This window comes from Ammospiza caudacuta, chromosome 11 (genome assembly GCF_027887145.1).
Source record: "Ammospiza caudacuta isolate bAmmCau1 chromosome 11, bAmmCau1.pri, whole genome shotgun sequence".
Classification (NCBI taxonomy): Eukaryota; Metazoa; Chordata; class Aves; order Passeriformes; family Passerellidae; genus Ammospiza; species Ammospiza caudacuta.
In genome coordinates this window covers 26,632,482-26,651,355 of record NC_080603.1, presented here as the reverse complement: position 1 = coordinate 26,651,355, position 18,874 = coordinate 26,632,482, and the positions used below count along the sequence as shown (strand labels likewise).

The following is an 18,874-nucleotide window of genomic DNA, read 5'->3' as shown; positions in this document are numbered from 1 at the left end:
AAGGGCTGCTTTCTGCTGAGGTTCTGCCACCAGGTGAGGCTTGGACATTGCTCACAGCCCTGTAGTCAGAGGAGGGGCTCTGTCTGGGTTCCTCTCCTTTCTCATTTCTACCTCTCTCCAGGACACCGATTATTTGTTTCTCCACTGACCTCAGTGTTTTGTCTCCACTACTCCCAGTCTGGCTCCAGGGCTGGCCTTCACTGTCAGGAGTTTTCTGACACCTGTGTTCCATTTTCCCAAAGAATCACTACTCCTGTGTGCCCCCTGACATACTGCAGCATACACAACTCGAATTCTCAGTCTCTCACTAATTAGAAGTGACTGCCAGCCTGTATTTAAATAGCATTCCTATCCTCACTGTGACAAACCCCACAACACTTCAACCTCAGGATGCACAGTCAGAAGCAGCTGAGCAAGCAGAACATCTCACTGTGGATGCCTCAGAAATTCTTTTCAGACTTTTTTTGGGCAACTCTTCATCAGGGAGCTAGGCCAGCCATTGTTCTCCTCACCCTCAGTGGGCATTTTCTAGAATAAACTCACTGATAATTGTGAGCTTGACTTCACTGATTTATTTTTAACTGAGGCTTTTTTAGCTTGCTTGAATTTACTTATCTTGGGCATGGCTTTCTTCATGGCAATGGGAGCATATTTAATGGGAATTTTGGTGTCTCACAGTGATGTCTAGGGAGGTTACCTGGAACAGAGGCTGGGCAGTGATAAAGGAATAAAGTAGGGATTTGTTAAAAGGCTTTTACAGGATACACCTTGGGCAGTGCAAGAGCCTGGCTGGGGCTCCACCTAAGATGGACCCAAGACAGACCCAGAGTCATGATTTTTTACACTTTTACAAGTTTTGGTCAATTTTCACATTGGGGTTAATTGCCCAATTCCAGCTCCAGGTGATGCAGTCCCACCCTCCCAGTTTGCTCTCCTCAATTCAGTGTTTGCACCTTTTGGGCACAAAGCAGAGGTGTCCCTGGTTCTGGGGCTGGACAAGGGAACTGCTAACACTTTCTATGGAGTTCAGAGTCACACACGGGGCAGTACAGGATCTGGGAACCGTGCAAGCCAAGCTGCAGGCCCGGGCAGGGGCAGTGGGAGCAGCAGTACCTGGCTGCAGCCGCGGTGCCGTCGGTGCCCAGCTGCCGCGCCAGCAGCCGGGCGATGGCAGAGAAGCTGTTGCTCATGCGGTAAATGTCCCTGCTCTGGGAGCCCAGGATGCTCGAGAAGCTGTCGGTGAGGCTCTTGATCTCCAGCAGCAGGAGGTGGTGAAAGGAGTGCTCCATGTTGGCCAGCTGGTTCACCAGATACAGCAGGGAGGCTCTGGCTCGCTCCTGGGCAGCGTGGGGAGATAAGAACAGGGCTGAACACAGGAATTCATTGTTTGCTGCTCTCAGGGGTTTGTGTGCTGGTTCTGAGTCACCATCCCTGGGGAAGAGTGGCTGCCCCACCATGGCACAGGCAGCTGCCTCAAACACAGCTTATTTGTGGTTACACTGAAGTGACTTTTGTTCCTCTTGGTGTTACCTAACCCAGCCTAACTCAGGACATCTTGTCTCCTCCTCAGACCTAAGCCAGATCCCTGAAGGCTCTTTAAGGGCCCTACATCCTCCTGGGCTGGTGGATCAGCCTGGCTCAGTGATCAGGGCCCCAGCAGCACCAAGATCCCCCTTCACCTCCAGTGAGTCTAGCTCAGCTACTCCATAAAACCAGAAAATGGTTGGGAAGGGACCTCAGAGACCACCCAGTCCCACCTTCCACAGGTTGCTCCAAGCCCCACCAACACCTCCAGGAATGGGGAACATCCAGCTGGATCTGAACATTTCCAATTTAGGGCTCCTCTGTTAGAGTTCTCCTAATTAGATTGGGTTCCACAGTCCTAAAACCATCCAAGTGGGAAAAGCAGTGGGAAAACCAGCAGTTAAGTCAGGAACTCCCATCAGATCCTTCACTGGGGGAATCCTTTCACTCAGGGAAGCCCACTTGGTCCTCTCAGATTGATGGAGAACTGGGAGATGTTTGGATTTCAGCCTGTGCTGAACACAAACAAAGGCAGAAAAACAAACATCTTTCCTCTTCCCAAGGGCCAGCAGGGAGCTCATGTGCCACGCACGTGCTCTGGGCTCTGCAGGGTCCCAGCCCCACTTCCTCCTCTCTTCTGGGACCTCGTAACCAGAGAGCAAAATCTGCTGAAAGGTTGATTCCAGACCCAGCTGGGCTGTAAAAATACCCGGGAGGCTTTGGCAGGACACGGCCCTGCATCACGGGTGAGGCTTTTTTTGAAGAGCAAACCAACGTAATTCAAGGAAAGGCAGCTCTGCCATGACAGAGACAAATGGCAGGAGTGGATCAGACAAACTGCACCCCTCCAGCCATATGGGGGAAAGCTCCAGCTACACCCTGGGCTGGGCTGATGTGAGCAAGGTTTTTCCTCAATGGCTTGGACGAGGTTGACTCTTTGGTGCACAGTTACTCATTTATTTGAAAGCCGATCCTTCCTCCAAGAGATAAACAGAGGCTCAATTAACATTTAAAACACATTTTTGTTTTCTAAACAAACTGTGCAGCAGACTAAATGGAGGAGCAGTTTTGACCATTTTCCTGTCACTTTGATCCAGCTGGAGAGTCTCCAGCCATGCTGAAATGCTGCTACTCGCCTGGAGTGAGGTAAAAGAACAATAAACTCGTCTGAGTAATATAATATGTAACTGTTATACAAAACAAAATTACAGCAAAACAGCTCAACATGAAAGCAGCCGTTATCCCCGCCACAGTTCTAATCCAAAATGTTTCACAAAGCCTATTTGGATGCACATAACCTCTTGTTATTTCAGCAATGCCTGTTTGATGTATTTGTGTATTTTCTCGTAAGCAGCACTTGCATTTTATGGCATTACATCTGCCAGAAGGTGAGGAGCTAAAGCACAAGCCATGAGGTGTGGCAAACTGTGCTTTTTTTCTTAAAAACAGGTTCAGGAGACTACAAAAAGATCACAAGGCTTTCAGAAATAACTCCAGCTCCCAGGTGGTTCAAAACATAGGGGAAAAAAATAAAGTGTCCGACTGCCCTGAGCCCCGAGCTGGTTTTTCATTTGCACAAGTTTATGGTTAAGGGACAAGTTCTGACTCCAGCTTGCTCCCCAAGAGTGTGGCTGACACCAGCAGAAGTGGTGTGTGTAAACAAGGGGCAACCTTTCAATTCCAGAGCTTTCCTCTCTCCCGGGGTCCCTGGAAGCACAGGAGGCTTTTTCTAGGAGCCAGCAAGGATTTGCTGCTCAGATCCACAGTCCCGACCATGCAGGGCCAAGCCTCAATCCTTGCCACCTCCTTTCCCCAGGCAAGCCTTCCAGTGAAATAAAACATCAACAAATAGAGTCCCTGCACTGCCATTGATGCCTCCTTGCCTGCTTGTTTTGCTTGGCCGGGCAGGGCACGCTGATTCCTGTCTGGCAAGCGACAGAACATCCACGGCACGCTCCTGTCAGGACAGGGGACAGGGGACCAGGGAGGGCTGGGAAGGCCCTGACACAGGGGCTGTGAGAGGGGACCATCAGGGGCACACGTAGGTGGGTGGTGGCACTCGATGGTGCTGGAGGACTTTTCCAGCCTGGCAGATTTTATAATTCCATGATCTCACCTCTGCTCAGGAATCAGCCATGGAGGCATTTCCTTCCCCTCTTAGGTGAGTGATTCTTTTTGTATGACCAGCTTAGACAGGGTTTGGAGCAGCCTGGGGTAGTGCAAGTGTCCCTGCCCATGGCAGGGGAATGGCATGAGCTTCAAGATGCCTTCCAACCCAAACCATTCTGTTACTCTAAGATCTTCCATAATTCAGAATTATTCACACTTCCTAACCTTTTAGAGAGCAAAATAAGAGAGGAGCCGTTGATCTCCTGGTGGAACATTCACCTCTGCCACCCTCTGTGTGTTGTCTTTATCCCTGTTTTTGAGTCTGGAGCGCAGAGTCCCTGGATGTCAGTGACAAACACAGCAAACAAATGACAAATGCGTCCTCCCAAGGGCTGGGATGCTGCTGAGTCAGCACTTCCCAAAAAATCAGACTCATGGCACGGGACATGGTGAGAGCTTTCTCAACATTTGCTCCAGGGAGATTGGACATTAGTTACTCAGTGCAGGCTGTGTGTGCTCCACTCAGTAGACTGGTGCAGCCACATAAAGCAACAGGTTAAAAACATGAGGGGAAAATATTCTTTGAATCATGTCTTTGTAAACTTTACTCCAGTGTGCGATTTCCAGCACTACATGGAATCCAACAGGGCCAGTTGGTTCCTTGCTCATTCTTGGTTTGGTATAAAACAATCACAGCAACAAAAGGCAAAATAAATAAATTCAGGCCCTTTGAAGTAGCAGAACTCAGCGGAAATGGAGCCTCAGAGACACCCAGATGGGGAGAGCTGCTTCAACACCCCAAAACACAGAATCCAAATGAAATCCTTCAGTTCTGAGCCCAGCTGTGCTCAGCTGAGGATTGGCTGGTTAGCAACTGAAAAGTTTCTAGAAAATGCTGACACTCAAATACTAAACACAGAATTAAATGTGGTCACCTGCAGGTCTTATAAAAGTAAAACTTGCTGGGGGATGGAAGTAAACAAGGAGAGAACAAAAAACTTCATTTGGCTCCCAGGCCTCAATGGGATTTTGGCTCCTCTTTCCACACAACAGAAATAAGATTTATGAAGCCAAACCAAATCTGGTTTTGATTCTTCTGAGATAAATTTAATTTTACATGAATGCAAAGCTCCAGATCAGTAGAAACAGCGAGGATGGGGTCTTCCTGTGCTGCTCAGACAATACACACCCAAATTAATTGCCAAAGGGGGAAGGACTGGAATAAGATCATCTTTAAGGTCCCTCCCAACCCAAACCATTCCATGATTCCATGGCAGGGCAGTTGGGTTACTAGATAAGAAATATGTGGATGCATGACTTTGTACAAGAATAAAAGCAACCCCAAGCCCAGACCCAAGCAAGTCCTTTTGTTTCCCACCTTACCTCATCGAGATGTCCAACAGCTCCAAAGATCTTTGCTGTCTGCCCAATCAAACTGGGAAAACTCTCCCCAATTTCCCTCAGTGTGGGAAGGAAAGGGGCCAAGGCTGCAGGTTCGTAGCTGGATATTTCCAGAAGGATGTTTAGAATCACCTCGCTGTGGTTGGGGTCCCTCAGGTGTGCAAATAAAAATGGCAAACACTCTCTCAGCACCTGTTAAAAAAACAGAAACAAATTGGATCTCTGGTTTGAATTGTGAACACATATAACCAGAGGAGATACAACCACCAGAGTGATAAAAACAAGCCACCAGCCTCTGAGTTAATAGAAGTTTTCCACCCTTGGTGACCTTTGCACGGAGCTATCACTGAGATCAATCCAAGTTCAACTGAACATATGGAATAAGGGTAAGCTCTGCTTTAAAATATGGCAGTTATGCATAAATAAGTAAGGAAATGCCCCATTAAAAAAACAAAACAAAACAAAACAAAAACCAGCTTTACTAAATATTTTCCCTGCTCCAGGCCAGTCTATATTTTATTGATTACAACAACATAAGACTCAGCCTGCCTCAATAATACAGTAAATTAAAGTACTTGTAGAAATTTTTGGGTTCCACCAGAAACTACACAATGTGATAAGGTCAGGAGCTGGAATAGAGGAAAAAATGGGGAGCAAGACCCCATTGCGTAAGGTAAGTTGTCATTTCTTGTAAGAACCAAATTTTCAGGAGACTGAGGGTGTAGTCCTCAGAGCCATCTACCAAACAGGATGCAGTTGTGTACTGAGGGATTAATTCAGGGTACACAGGCACACTAATGCACCCTGGATTCAGGGAAACTGCTGCAGCTCTGGAAAAGACATTCAGACACAGACACGGGGTAAAACACAACCCCTTCTTCTGTTCTTTTTTTTGGGGATTATCAGTTCTCATCAGTTCCTAAATCATTTTAATTGTGCTTGACATGGGTTTTAATACAGTTCATGTACACTGACAGAAACACAGTAATGGAAATTCACACTCAGCTGACAGAGGAAGAGCCAAAACACTGGAGACAAATGGTTTAACCCAAACCTTTTGGTCCAGCAGAGTCTTTGCTCTGTTCTCCTTATGTCTAGTGGAGAACTTGGGATGGAATTAGAGAATTGACAGGGAATTAGCACAGGAAGACACTGTGGTGGTGTTCACAGGGGTCCCAGGATGAGGGAAGAAAGGAGAATCTGACTCCATGTTTCAGAAGGCTAATTTATTATTTTATTATATATATTATATTAAAACTATACTAAAAGAATAGAAGAAAGGATTTCATCAGAAAGCTTGCAAGGAAATGAGAGAATGGAATGATAACAAAATCCTGACTGACCAGCAAGTCTGAAACAGCTGGACTGTGACTGGCCATTAGTTAGAAACAACCACATGAGACCATTTGCATTCCACAGCAGCAGATAATTATTGTTTACATTTCGTTCCTGAGGCCTCTCAGCTTCTCAGGAGAAAAAAATCTAAGGATTTTTCATAAAACATATCTGTGACAAGGCACAGCCCTGCACGGTGCCATTCCTCCCTCACCAAGCCCGTGAGACCCAAACCCCCCAAAAGGAAGGGCAGGAAGATGTTCCTGGTGTGGCTTACCCCCAGTTCTCTCTTCCTGGCCACGGTGTGCAGGAGCCTGAGGAGGTGGAGCTGCTCGGGCGGGTCCAGCTGGGCCATGGGCGCCACCAGCTCGGGCAGGCGGGCGCGGATCGGCCGCGGCTGCTTCTCGTAGAGCGCGGGCAGCACCCGCAGCAGCATCCAGTTCCCTGGGACACAGCAGGACAGGCTCAGACTGGGGGCTGTGCCTGGGGGGTGCATCCTATTTACCATCTGTCAGAGCTGGGGCAGTTACCTGCTGCTCATTGGGCAGGTTTCTTTGTCCCTTCCACAGCCAATCCTCCCTCCAGATCTCTTCTGTTAAAGGGCCACTAATTATCAATTATCTTCTGTTGAAGGGTCATTATTTATTAACTATCATGGCCAGCGAGTGTCCCTGCATGGCTGATCAAATTCCATCATTCCATGGGGAGATGTTCCACCCAGGGGAGGAGCCAAGCATTCCTACCTGGGTACAATCTGAGCTTTGGGACAGCACAGCAGCCTTTTTCCCCTGCACTGCCAGAGGAGCAGCTTTGTGCTGCCTGCACTCCCAGAGGAGCAGCTTTGTGCTGCCCTGCACTCCCAGAGGAGCAGCTTTGTGCTGCCCTGCACTCCCAGAGGAGCAGCTTTGTGCTGCCCTGCACTCCCAGAGGAGCAGCTTTGTGCTGCCTGCACTCCCAGAGGAGCAGCTTTGTGCTGCCCTGCACTCCCAGAGGAGCAGCTTTGTGCTGCCCTGCACTCCCAGAGGAGCAGCTTTGTGCTGCCCTGCACTCCCAGAGGGAGCCCAGGCCCATCTGCAGCAGCCCTGGAGCTGCAGAGGAAAACTCCCCCCTTGTGCAGGATCCCTGCTGCAGCAGAGCCACAGCTGGCACTGCAGGAGGGCTGAGCCCCCACGGGATGGGGCTGGGACACCGCCCTGACACTCTGTCAATGGTTTGTTTTCTTTTGTGTACTTTTATATTTTTAATTTCCCTAATAAAGACCTGTTATTCCTATTCCCATACCTTTTCCTCAGAGGCTCTTAATTTCAAAATTATAATAATTTGGAGGGAGGGAGTTTACATTTTCCATTTTCACAGGAGGCTCCAGCTGTCCTTAGCAGACACCTGTCTTTTCAAACCCAGACAGACAGACAAGGACCAGCTGTCAGTCAGTGCCCAGCACTGGGCAGAGCCCCACAGGACCAGCACGCTCTGGAGACAGCAGGTTAACAATCACAGGACATTTGGGTCAGAGAGATGTTAAATTCATCTCCTTCCACCCCTCCCCTGGGCACCTTCCACCACGCTGCTCCAGCCTGGCCTGGAAAGATCATCAGTACAAAACCAGGGAGGCATAAAACTGTAGAAAATTATAAATTGGGCCAAGAAACCAAATAAATTATCAAAATAGAGCAAATCATTGCAGGCATAACAACACTGTGTAAAAAACCCCCACTAATTCCAATAATTATAATTTTATTTCTGAATATCATAAGAATGCTGCTTAATGAGCTTTCAGTTTTGGATGATGCTCTGTTGACTCCTAGGCCAAACTAAGTGTGATTTCAATTAACAAAGAAACAAAAGAAGAAAGAAGGAGAGAAGTTACAAAGAAACAACAAAAGACAAAAACTACAATTCTCCTTTGCTGAGATTCAGATTTTCAAATTAAATAAGCATCATATGGAAGGAATAGTTGGTGCACAGAGAGCTAAACATGCATTTGAACAGAAATAGTTAAGGATGCCATTTCCAGGAATAGAAAGGAGCCAGAGGGAGCCAACTGCAGACAGACAGAGATATGCTAAACCCTCTCTCACACGTTTTCTTAAGATGTCTGTGCATAATTCAATTTGAAGCCCAGGCTCATACCAAAATATATAACTTCACATCGCAGTACATGCCTGCCTCAATGGATTTAAGTTTCACTTGAGCAACATATGGAAAACATCTGCCTATTGCAACCTAGTATGGCTCCTTTCTGTAAACCCTTGGAAGTCCTCACGGCCTCTTTGGATTTGGTTTCCAAGAGGAATCAGCTCTCTGGCCTGCTGCTTTTCCTCCCATTTACATCTGAGCCGGATGACTTTGGAAGATAAGCAGATCTGTTCATGGATGGTAGGAAAAGGATATTTGGGTTCAGGCTGGAGCACGTGGGGCTCCTGCCAGATACAGAAAATGCACCCCAGGACACGGCTGAGTCTCACAGCCTCCCCCTGAGCCAAGAAACGAGCACATAACTCAGGGCAGGTTCAGACAGCTCTGAGCCCCACAGCTTGTAATGATCCCTGAGGGTCCCCATCCTTCTCAGGAGTGGCTCTCCATGCAGCCAGCCACACTTCTGCACCTTGTCCTGCTTGGAGAATCCCTGGCTGCTTCCCAGGGGCTGCTCTGAGCCCTCCGTGCAGCCCCAGCAGGGCCAAAGGCCAGGCCAGACCCCACTCCCACCCCACATGGCAAATTTATCTTGTTCTGTTCTACAGTCACAAAGGCCAGGGGCAAAGGAAAGAGATTTGCTGATGAATCACCCTGAAAAGATGAGCAAACTGCTCCACTCTGGCCATTTTCTAACCACGTTCCCTGGGCTCTTCCCCGTGGATCTGGATAAAAATGTCACCACTAACCTTCCATGGGATTGATGCCAAGCACCAATTCCCCCAGAGGAGAACTTGGAGATCAGGGAAAGTTTCTTCCTTTCAGAATCCTGAAATTCTTCCTTTCAGGATCCTCCAGCCCAGCCCTTGGCACTGCCCAGGCTCCCCAGGGATGGGCACAGCCCCGAGGCTGCCAGAGCTCCAGGAGCCTTTGGACAGCACTGCCAGGGATGGACAGGGTGGGATTGTTGGGATATCTGTGCAGGGCCAGGGTTGGACTGGAGGATCCTTGGGGGTCCTTTCCAACCCAGGATGAGGATGGATTCACTGGAACTTTCAGACTCACGTCATAGTTCGAAATGGAAACGTTTTGTACTGAATACACCAAAAATTATCTTCTCTCCAGATGACGTCGAGCTTCCAGTACTAAGTCCTTTCTTTGCTCTGGCCCTCGCTTAGTCTGCACTGCCCACGTGGAGCAGAGCCCTTAAACTCCAGTCAAATTTCAGCAATGATTGCAAAAGATGAAATTCCCGTATTCCTGGACAGGCAAATTTCCTCCCAGCTATAGAAGCGTGATGGGAAGGGATCCAGGAGGCAGAAACAAAAATAACAGCTTTAAGCAAGGAAAGAGACCGACCTGAGCCATGCTATTGCCTAAGCTGGGATGTCAGGGATAGGAAGGGATCTGGAAGGGAAGACTGATTATTTAGTCTGGCAAAGGAGCGTTTGGAGTGTGGGGTGTATCAGAGGAGTGATGCAATCACAGATGATGGACTGCAGCCACCAAACCTCTCTAACAAAAAATACTTTGTGCTAGTGCAGCTTTGGGCAGCTTCCTGCAGCAAACACTGCTGGGCTGATATTCCCTAACCAAGATAAATGGAAAGCAAAGGCAGTCAGAGCAATCCCATCCCTCTGCAGGAAGATTGAAGTGACCTCACTGACATGGAATTGCTTTTAAGTGAAGAACCTGTGCGCACACGTGTAAATAATCCCAGATATCCCAGTTTGGGGCTGTTCTTCAGAGACCTCAAGAAAGGTCAGCAGGCACAACCCAGCTGGCCACTTTCTGGTCTTTTCATGTTTGAGGTAGCAAGGGACACTCAGAGCTGTTTGTTTGTCACATCTTTATGGGCTCCCAGGGGATTTATGCACACCCAGCTCCCCAGCCCCTGATTCCCAGAGCTCGGACAGCCAGAGGTGATATCGGGAATTCTGAATAATTCATTTGTTCCCAATCTTGCTTCATCTGCCTCAGTCTAAACTAAGAAAATGTTTGTTGTGTGAGAATGGAAAAACATCCCACTCAACTCCCTAAATGCCTTCCTTCCCTGCCACCCTGACCCCCAGTACTTTCCAGATCAGATTTCCTCACCCTTCCCGAGCAGACCACACGCTGGGAATGACACAATTCCAGCACACAGTGTCCTACAGCTGGGGACACTCCATGCAGGGACCCCAGGGGCGTGGTGGGGTGGTGCCAGCCCTGCACCCACTCCTGGAAAAGGCTGTCCAAGCTCCAGCTCTGCCCATCCCAGCAGCACACAGAGCTCAGGAAGAACAGGGGCCCTGGACCACATTGCAGTGTCCCGTGGGCAGATGGATTTTCACTCCAAAGGGTTTCCAAAAACAAAACTCAAGCACCAAGACTAATTTTTTTCCCCAGGATGACTCAGGTTTGGCACATACCTGCTGGAAAGTCATGGAAGCATTCAGGTTGGAAAGGACCTCCAGGATCAGAGCCCACCCTGTGCCCCATCCCCACCTTGTCCCCACCACTCTCCAGGGAGGAATTCCTCCCCAGTACCCAAGGCACAGGTAGTGCAAGTTTCTATAAGCAAAACCAGAGACACAAATGGAAAGGGAGCAGAGATTCCAAGTCAGATGTAATTACAGGAGAGGTTTTTGCTATTCTCTGGATGTTTCATAGCCAATACACAATCCGTATGAGATCATCCCTAATCTCACCTAAGCAAAGCATCTCTGACATGATTAATGGCCTGTTGAACCAATAGGATTACAGAATTTAAATCAGATTAATACCTATAAGACTTAGACTAAATTAATGTTTCATCCAAAAGCACTTTGTTTTCCTTTTTCAAAGGTAACAAGTCTGATTGTGCAGCTGCAGATTCACAGTTCCCAAAACAGGATACAGCACTAAGATTATCCACGGAGTAATGGTGGTCTAAATGCTAATTACGGCTGGAAAAGCAGGACCCTAACAAGCTGTTAGAACCCTTAAGAGCTCTCCTTTATTGCTTAAAGCAATAACTTGTTGGCATATAATAGAATTTATTATACAGCAGCGCCTAACCCTTAAAAAAAGCGGCACTATTTAGCTAAACCAGACACGAGTACCCAAACCAACTCCAGGTATGTTTATTTTTCTACCAATCCTTTCCACAACCCTGGCACACACCGACCACAAACTGAACTTGCAGGGAACGCTTTCTTTTGCACAAACGACACAGAACAACCCAGCCCAGCCCAGCTCAGCCCGCGCAGTCCTGCACGTCCCGATCCGCCCTGGGGCGAGCCCAGCTCCCCCCTTGGCCACTCAGAGCATCCCCCAGGCCAACCTGGAGGGCTGGGATTGAGCAAGCTGCCCGCCCCCTTCCCTTCCCTTCCTTCCTTCCTTCCCCAAAAGGCGCAGCCGGCAGCGCTCGCTCATTCATCGGGCTCGGGCGCTGCTGCGGGCGCTGCTGCCGGCGCTCACTCGCGGCTCCGCTGCAGCTCCTGCAGCTCCTGCACAGCCCCGGCTCCGCTGCAGCTCCTGCAGCTCCTGCACAGCCCCGGATCCGCTGCAACTCCTGCAGCTCTCACAGCCCCTGCAGTTCCTGCACAGCCCCGGGAGCGCCAGGAGAATGCTGCCCCGAGAGCTCCTGTCCCTGCTCACGCTGCTCTGTGCTTTTAGACTTTCTGCCTCTGTGGTGGATGAAGACGATGACTACGAGCTCATGTACGTGAATCTGGATAACGAAATCGAAGGTCCAGCCCCTGCGGCTGAGGAAGGTGAGTAAACTTAAACTGAATTTAAGTGCAGAACTGCCTTCAGCGCTGCCTAGCTCTTGTAAGAGTTATTACTGCAAACATAATTTACTTTTTCCAGAGGGAGAGGGTCATGCTCGTAGCAGTGGGTTATTATGGGCAGTAAAGGTAAAGCCCTTGGATGGGTGCCTTGGGCTGTGCTTTAGGCTCTTCATTTCCCAGTTTTCCTGCAAAAGGCTGCTGCTGTCCCAGGGGTTTAGGATCTCTGTAATCACACCCCTGCACGGTTCTGTCCCGATACAGAGAAAAAGGCACTGGCCCCAGCACGGCAGGGGGCTGGAACCAGATTGTCTGTAGGGTCCCTTCCAGCCCAAACCAGTCTGAGCCGAGGACTCTGTGGTAGTCTGGAGAACACAGCCTTGCACAGAGCCAGGCTTTGCCAAACGCTGCTGTGTAACACTCGGTACCAAGGAACAGCAACATCTGTACGTTCCCTTGCAGCTGCTTCGTGCGACTGCCAGCGGGAGCACAGCAAGTGGGACAAGCTGTTCATCATGCTGGAGAACTCGCAGATGAAGGAGAACATGATGCTGCAGGCTCTGGATGAGCTGCCCAGGCTGGAGCTGCAGACCCTGAGGGCAGAGCTGAGCCAGCTGGCCACCACCCTGGCGGGCACTGTCACCACCGTCACCTCGCGCGTGGCGTCCCAGGTGGAGCAGGCGCTGCTGAGGAGCAGGGACCAGGCTGAGCAGGCCCGGAGGCTGCAGGAGTCGGAGCAAGGGAAGGTTCTGGAGCACATCCTGCAGCTGAGCCACAACGTGTCGGCGAGGCTGGGCTGGCTGGAGAGCGCCTGGCACGGCAGGGCCGAGGAGCAGGCGCAGCAAACGGCCCTGCAGCAGGACAAACAGCATGGCAGCAGAGGGGACAGCCCCATCCTGAGCTCCCTGTGGAAGGAGCTGCAGCAGACCCGGGCTGAGCTGAGGGCGTCACAGCAATGGGCAGCTCAGCACCTGCTGCCAGCAGGTAAGGCCAGCCTGAGCTCGGGGGAGGCCACTCCAAACTGACAGGGATCCACAAACCCCTTCCTGGGCACCTCCTGCAGCAACAGGGATCCACAAACCCCTCCTGGGCATCTCCTGCAGCAACAGGGATCCACAAACCCCTCCTGGGCATCTCCTTCTGCAGCAGCTCCAAAGTAATCCCAGGAGCAGCAGGGCAGCTTGGAACAGGCTGTGTAAGAATTAGTGTAATACAGCAGGGGGGAACCCAGAACTCATGGAAAGAGTGGCACTGAGCTTTTCAAACATAGGATCAAAGAAAGGTTTCAAAGTCCTCATGCAGGGCAGAACCAGCCAGGATCCCACCTCCTCCTGGCTCTCCCAGATCAAAGCCATTGTCAGAGAGCAGCAAATGTACTTTAGACACCCAGATGATGTTCTCTCACCTTTTGCCTTCCCAGCTGGTGACTCCTGTACGTTTGCAGCAGTCAGGGAGCTCTCCTGTTCTCCTGCATGTTCCCACTCCTTCCTCTTCCTCCATGAGCATCTCCTCACCAGCCTGGTGCCCAAGAGCTGACATGCTGCTGCCAGCCAGCCAAGCAGCTTCAGGGCAGGGAGGGCACATTCCCTGCATGCCAGTGGGAATATCCTGCCCTGGATATTCCCAGTGGCACAGAGAAATCAGTGACCTGTGCTGCTGCTGTTGTTTGGGGGATTTTTCCTTTTCCAAAACATTTACACTGATCAGTGAGGTGGCCATAGAAAGGTGGGCTCACACCTCAAATCCCAACTCAGCTTTTCTGTGCAGGGCAAGGAGACACCCAGAAAAGCAGCAGCAGAAGCTTGGGTGTGGCAGAGCAGCCCCTAATTTATTAAATGTGGGTGCAGAATCACCATGTGCAAGACAAACTGCACTGAAATCACTCTGCCCACCAGTGAGCTGACACTGCTAGGCTTCTAACTGCTGGTTAATGGCTCTTTTTTCCACAAATATAAATTATTGCCACCTAAACCCCCCCAAAATCTACCCCTGCAGGGTGGGTGCCTAGGAGAGAGGGGGTGCAGCATCTCCAGGGAGCAGAGAGGAGCAGTAATTGCTACAGCAAAGGCAACAAAAGCCACAGAATTGCTCACATCAAAGCCTTTGCAGCTTAACCTGAGCCCATCCCTTCATGCAGGGCAGACTCAGCTTTAGAAGTAAATTCTTTTCACTGCTTTATCACAACACCTCAGAAATCTTTGTGTGTTGGGAGGAGGTCTTTGAGCAGATTCCTCTTTTCCCCGAACACAAACCTTGCAGAGAGCATGATCTCATTCCTTATCTCCCTGTACCTCAGCAGCCACTCTGCCCTAGGTGAGAGCAACAAACTCGATCTGCAGTAAGGATCAGCAGTGGAAATTCAGTTTATTTCCACTGGTTCCCACATGATTTTACATAAAACAACCATACTTGTAAATTTAAAGGCTGCGTTTTAAGTACTTCCAGAGTATCTCTCTGGATTTTTTTTTTTCCAAGGGAATTTTTAGCAACTGACTTTAATTTTTCACATCTTGACTTACTGCCAGCCATACTCTTGAGGGATTTTCTAATCACACTTTTTTGTTCTTCACTGGGGCTGGTTTTAATTTTGTTTAGGCTTTGATAATAGAGCCTGAAAGCCTGCTAATTAAAATCTTTTTCACAATAGTGCTCCTAAGTAGCATTTTAAGGAGAATCTTCAGCCGTTGCTCACTGACCCTGCCCCTCCTCAAAAGGGGTCAATGGGAGGTGTAAAATCTGCTCAAAGCTGGAGGGAAGCAGCCCATGAAATACCACAGCAGCTCAGTCCTGGAGGGCACAAAGAGTCCTTCATTCTCGGGAGCAGAAATTTCCACACACGTTTTAGACATTTCGGATCCTCCAGCTTCTTTAAACAGGAAATGAAGCAGCTTAATTGGAGAAGGGGCTGCTTGTTCCCTCCTGTCACCTTGGATATTAACTTGGGTGCAACCAGGGAGCAGCACAGAAACCACCAGAAATGTCTTGGCTTTACTGATCACCAGTTGCTTTCCCAAGCTGCATAAATTTCTGTTAGTGGTTTTAACTAATCTAATTTCTATTATCAACACTTTGATTGATTGGACATGAGAGAACAGCTGGTTAAAATCAGTTGTCTCGTAATTTCACCCGTTTAACCAGTGCCCATGAAAACTCCTGACCAAAAAAATCCCAAAGGCAGAGCCAGGAAAAGGGGGTCATGTAAATTAAGGACGCAAGCCCATCTCAGCACGTTCCTGCCAACATTTTCTGCTCTTCCTTTTTCATTCCTGTGCCCTGATGCCCATTATCCATGGCACAGCCTCCCAGCAGTTCCCTTCTCCTGGGAATGCCAAACCTGCTGTTTGAGGGGATCCCTGACCCCTTCCCTCTGCACAACATTGGTATTTTCACTACTCCACACTGAGAACAGAGGATAAAACAACAATTCGGTGGCGCCAAGGGAGGGTTACCCAATTACCTGGCAGAATTACCCAATTCCAGGGGCTGACAGAGCCCCTCTCCCAGGGGTGGTGCTCCATTCAGAGCTTCCCAAAGGAAGCAGCAGGGCAGACAGGCTGCATTAACCCTTTGGATGCCCCAGGACTGTTCAGTGCCCCCTGTGCAGGCAGGGAAGAGCCCAGAGATTCCTGCAGCCAGATTATCCCTTGCCATAGTGTCCAGCAATTCCTCCACCAGCTCTGACAGCTCCTTGTAATCCTCCTGGAGTAGGTTCCTGCATCCCACTGGACGAGCTGAGCTCTCAGCTCCCTTTGGGAAGCCTGGAAGTGAGCACTGAATCATTGGGACAGGCTGCCCAGAGGAGTGATGGAGTCCCCATCCCTGGAAGTGCCCAAAAATGGGTGGACGTGGCACTTGAGGGCCTGGTTGAGTGGCGAACACGATGGTGCCGGGCTGGCAGTTCACAGAATCATGGAATGGTTTGGGATGAAGGGATCTTTAAAGATCATTTTGTTCCAATCCCACCTGCCATGGCAGGGACACCTTTCCCTATCCCTGGCTGTTCCAAGCCTCAATGTCCAGCCTGGCCTTGGACGCTGCCAAGGATGGGGCAGCCACAACTCAGTGATCACAGGGATCTTTGCCAACCTTAATGACGCCACGCAGTGTCAAAGGTCCCAGCTGTGCACATACAGATAACGCAGTTCCTATTTACCTGACAATCTTCTAACCCCTTCCAGGCTGCGAAACCGCAATTCTGTTCCCCATGCGCTCGAGGAAGATCTTTGGCAGCGTGCACCCGACCTCTGCAATGACCCTGAGCTCCTTCACCGCCTGCATCTGGCTCAAGGTGACCGAGGCCCTGGACAAAACCATCGTGTTCTCCTACGGAACCAGGTTCAACCCCTACGAGATCCAGCTGTACCTGAGCCGCGCCTCGGCCGTGCTGGCCGTGGGCAGCGCCCAGCACAAGCTGGCTGCCACCAACGTGGTGGTTCCTGGCAAGTGGCTGCACCTGTGCGGCTCCTGGAGCTCGGAGAACGGATCTGCATCGCTGTGGGCACAGGGGGAGCTGGCAGCCAGCGCCTGGCACGTGGCCGGGGCTCACACCATCCCTGACGGGGGCATCCTGCAGCTGGGCCAGGAGAAGAACGGCTGCTGCGTGGGAGGAGGGTTTGATGAAGCTCTGGCCTTCTCGGGGAAGCTGACTGGCTTTAACCTGTGGGACAGAGTGCTCAGCCCCGCCGAGGTGACAGCCCAGAGCACGGGGGACACCTGTGGCACCCGGGGCAACGTGGTGGGCTGGGGGGTGACCGAGGTGCTGCCCTACGGAGGGGCCCAGTACGTGTCCTAAAGCTGGGGCCGCACGGGGACGGATTGCACAGAGCTGAACGTCAACACTGCAGCAGCCAGAGCTGCAGCAGCCCCTGCCACTGGAATCCCCAAGGAACAGCAGCCCTGCAAGCTCACAGAAGGAGGCTCTGTGGAGATGGGATGGATCTCTGCCTGCTGCCCTGGAGAAACCCTGAAAACACAGCCACACACCAAGGGGTGGCACTAGAAAGCTGCTCCTGGGGCCAGGCAGCTCTGTCTCTCCAGTGCAGGGTTTCTGATGTATAAAGTGAGGGTCACCATGGACACTCAGGAGCCAAATGGAGCTCCCAACATCCCTGCTGAGGAAAATCTGACCTGGCTCTGCAAAACACAGCAGCTGTGGCTGCCCCTGCATCCCTGGCAGTGCCCAAGGCCAGGTTGGACATTGGGCTTTGGAGCAACCTGGGACAGTGGAAAGTGTCCCTACCCATGGCAGGGGGTGGGACTGGATGAGCTTAAAGGCCCATTCCAACCCAAACCATTCCAGGCTCCCTCCAATACTGTTAATGTGAATTTTACAGAGGAAGCACCCAAATCAAGAAATGTGTTGTCTATTAATCATTGTTAGTAATGTGTAGGCTCTAAGAAGGCTAGTTCCTTGTTTAAAGCGTTATTTATGCCATGGATTGATATAAAAATAATATTCCTCATCATAATCTGACGTGACATTGGGAGGAAATGCAGCTGTATTATATTGTACATTGACTTTGTGATAATTTTATTGAAATTATTTTTGTAAAGTTGTTTTGTAAATAAAGATACTTTACTAGACTAAAACTCTCTACTCCTCTCATAAACCAAAATTCTGAACCAAGCCCCAAGTGGGGCTTTTTCCACATTTTGAACCACGCAGTTTTAGCTGGTCATAGAGAAAACATCAGTAGCAACATCTCACAGGAGCAGGGACCTCATGCACAGTCTTGGCCCTCTGGGGTCAGGTTTTAAGGTACATTTGGACTTGTTTGCTGCCCTCAGGGGGTTTGTACAAGATAGAATTGCTGCTAAGTGCCAGTGATTCTCTTCCCTCTCACACAAACTTATCCCAAATCTCCTAAAAGCCTAGGGCTGGATACAGAGCACAGCAGCAGCTGCAGGGAGCCAAGGAACTGCTGATGATTTCCATGTAGAAAACAGAGCTCAAGCAGAGAGTGATGAATACCCCACTCACTGGGTGTGTAACCATTTACAACAAGAACCATTACTTGCTACCTGTTGAAGCCTCTGAAGAAGTTATCATGAGGAATGTCTTATTCAAACAATTCCTATTTCCCCTGGAAGTAGCCCATCCTTCTTCTCTATCCCCCCATGTTTCCCTCTTTCATTCTCCACAGATGTCCTAAGAACACACTTTGACAAATTTCTTGACATGTTGCTGCTACACTTCCTCCTGGCTATGACAGATCCTTGCTGCCCAGATACAAAAGTAGTAAAAAAAGGTAAATTTCACTTTCCTGTGCCATTCAAGAGGGCTGTGCTTCATACCTAAAGTTATATGACCTGCTCCAAAGTTTTGGCAGCACTGCTTATTTGAGGGAAAAGAATTGCTCTGATTGCTGGGATTTCTCCTGTTACCCTGCAATAAAAATGTATCTATGTTATAAATGCTTGGCAGTAAACTTGACAAAAATCCCTCACTAAGTAATATCTGCAAATAACCTTAGCTAGAGAACAATGAAATATTACCTCTGTTCATCTCTGGCAGCCAAAACCCAGATATTCAGAGTTACAAAAACACTTGGGGTCCCACCATTGTGCAAGGGCAGAACCACTCTCAAATCCCCCCTCTGTTCAGTGCCCTCCATTAAGTG

At 49.7% G+C, this 18,874-nt stretch overlaps 2 protein-coding genes across 2 annotated transcripts in view; one reads left to right on the top strand and one right to left on the bottom strand.

The window, feature by feature from the left end:
* The window catches only part of VEPH1 (ventricular zone expressed PH domain containing 1), a 58,239-nt gene that overhangs the window by 27,431 nt on the left and 11,934 nt on the right, over positions 1–18,874 (bottom strand). Inside the window, exons 6-8 of the mRNA XM_058812228.1 lie at positions 6,647–6,813; positions 5,017–5,226; positions 1,114–1,337 (exon numbers count right to left, since the gene is read on the bottom strand). Coding sequence (XP_058668211.1) covers positions 1,114–1,337; positions 5,017–5,226; positions 6,647–6,813 — 601 coding nt within the window. The remainder of the gene's footprint in view (positions 1–1,113; positions 1,338–5,016; positions 5,227–6,646; positions 6,814–18,874) is intronic.
* PTX3 (pentraxin 3) lies at positions 12,092–17,046 on the top strand. The gene is made up of 3 exons (XM_058812230.1): positions 12,092–12,239; positions 12,717–13,238; positions 16,433–17,046. The coding sequence occupies exons 1-3, from the start codon at positions 12,092–12,094 to the stop codon at positions 17,044–17,046; spliced, it is 1,284 nt and encodes a 427-aa protein (XP_058668213.1).

Bases quoted from the DNA above. Each gene is read 5' to 3' on its own strand.
- PTX3 (XM_058812230.1), top strand. From the start codon at position 12,092: ATGCTGCCCCGAGAGCTCCTGTCCCTGCTCACGCTGCTCTGTGCTTTT. The intron at 12,240-12,716 runs GTGAGTAAACTT...GTTCCCTTGCAG, and splicing joins AGCCCCTGCGGCTGAGGAAG to CTGCTTCGTGCGACTGCCAG. The intron at 13,239-16,432 runs GTAAGGCCAGCC...AACCCCTTCCAG, and splicing joins TCAGCACCTGCTGCCAGCAG to GCTGCGAAACCGCAATTCTG.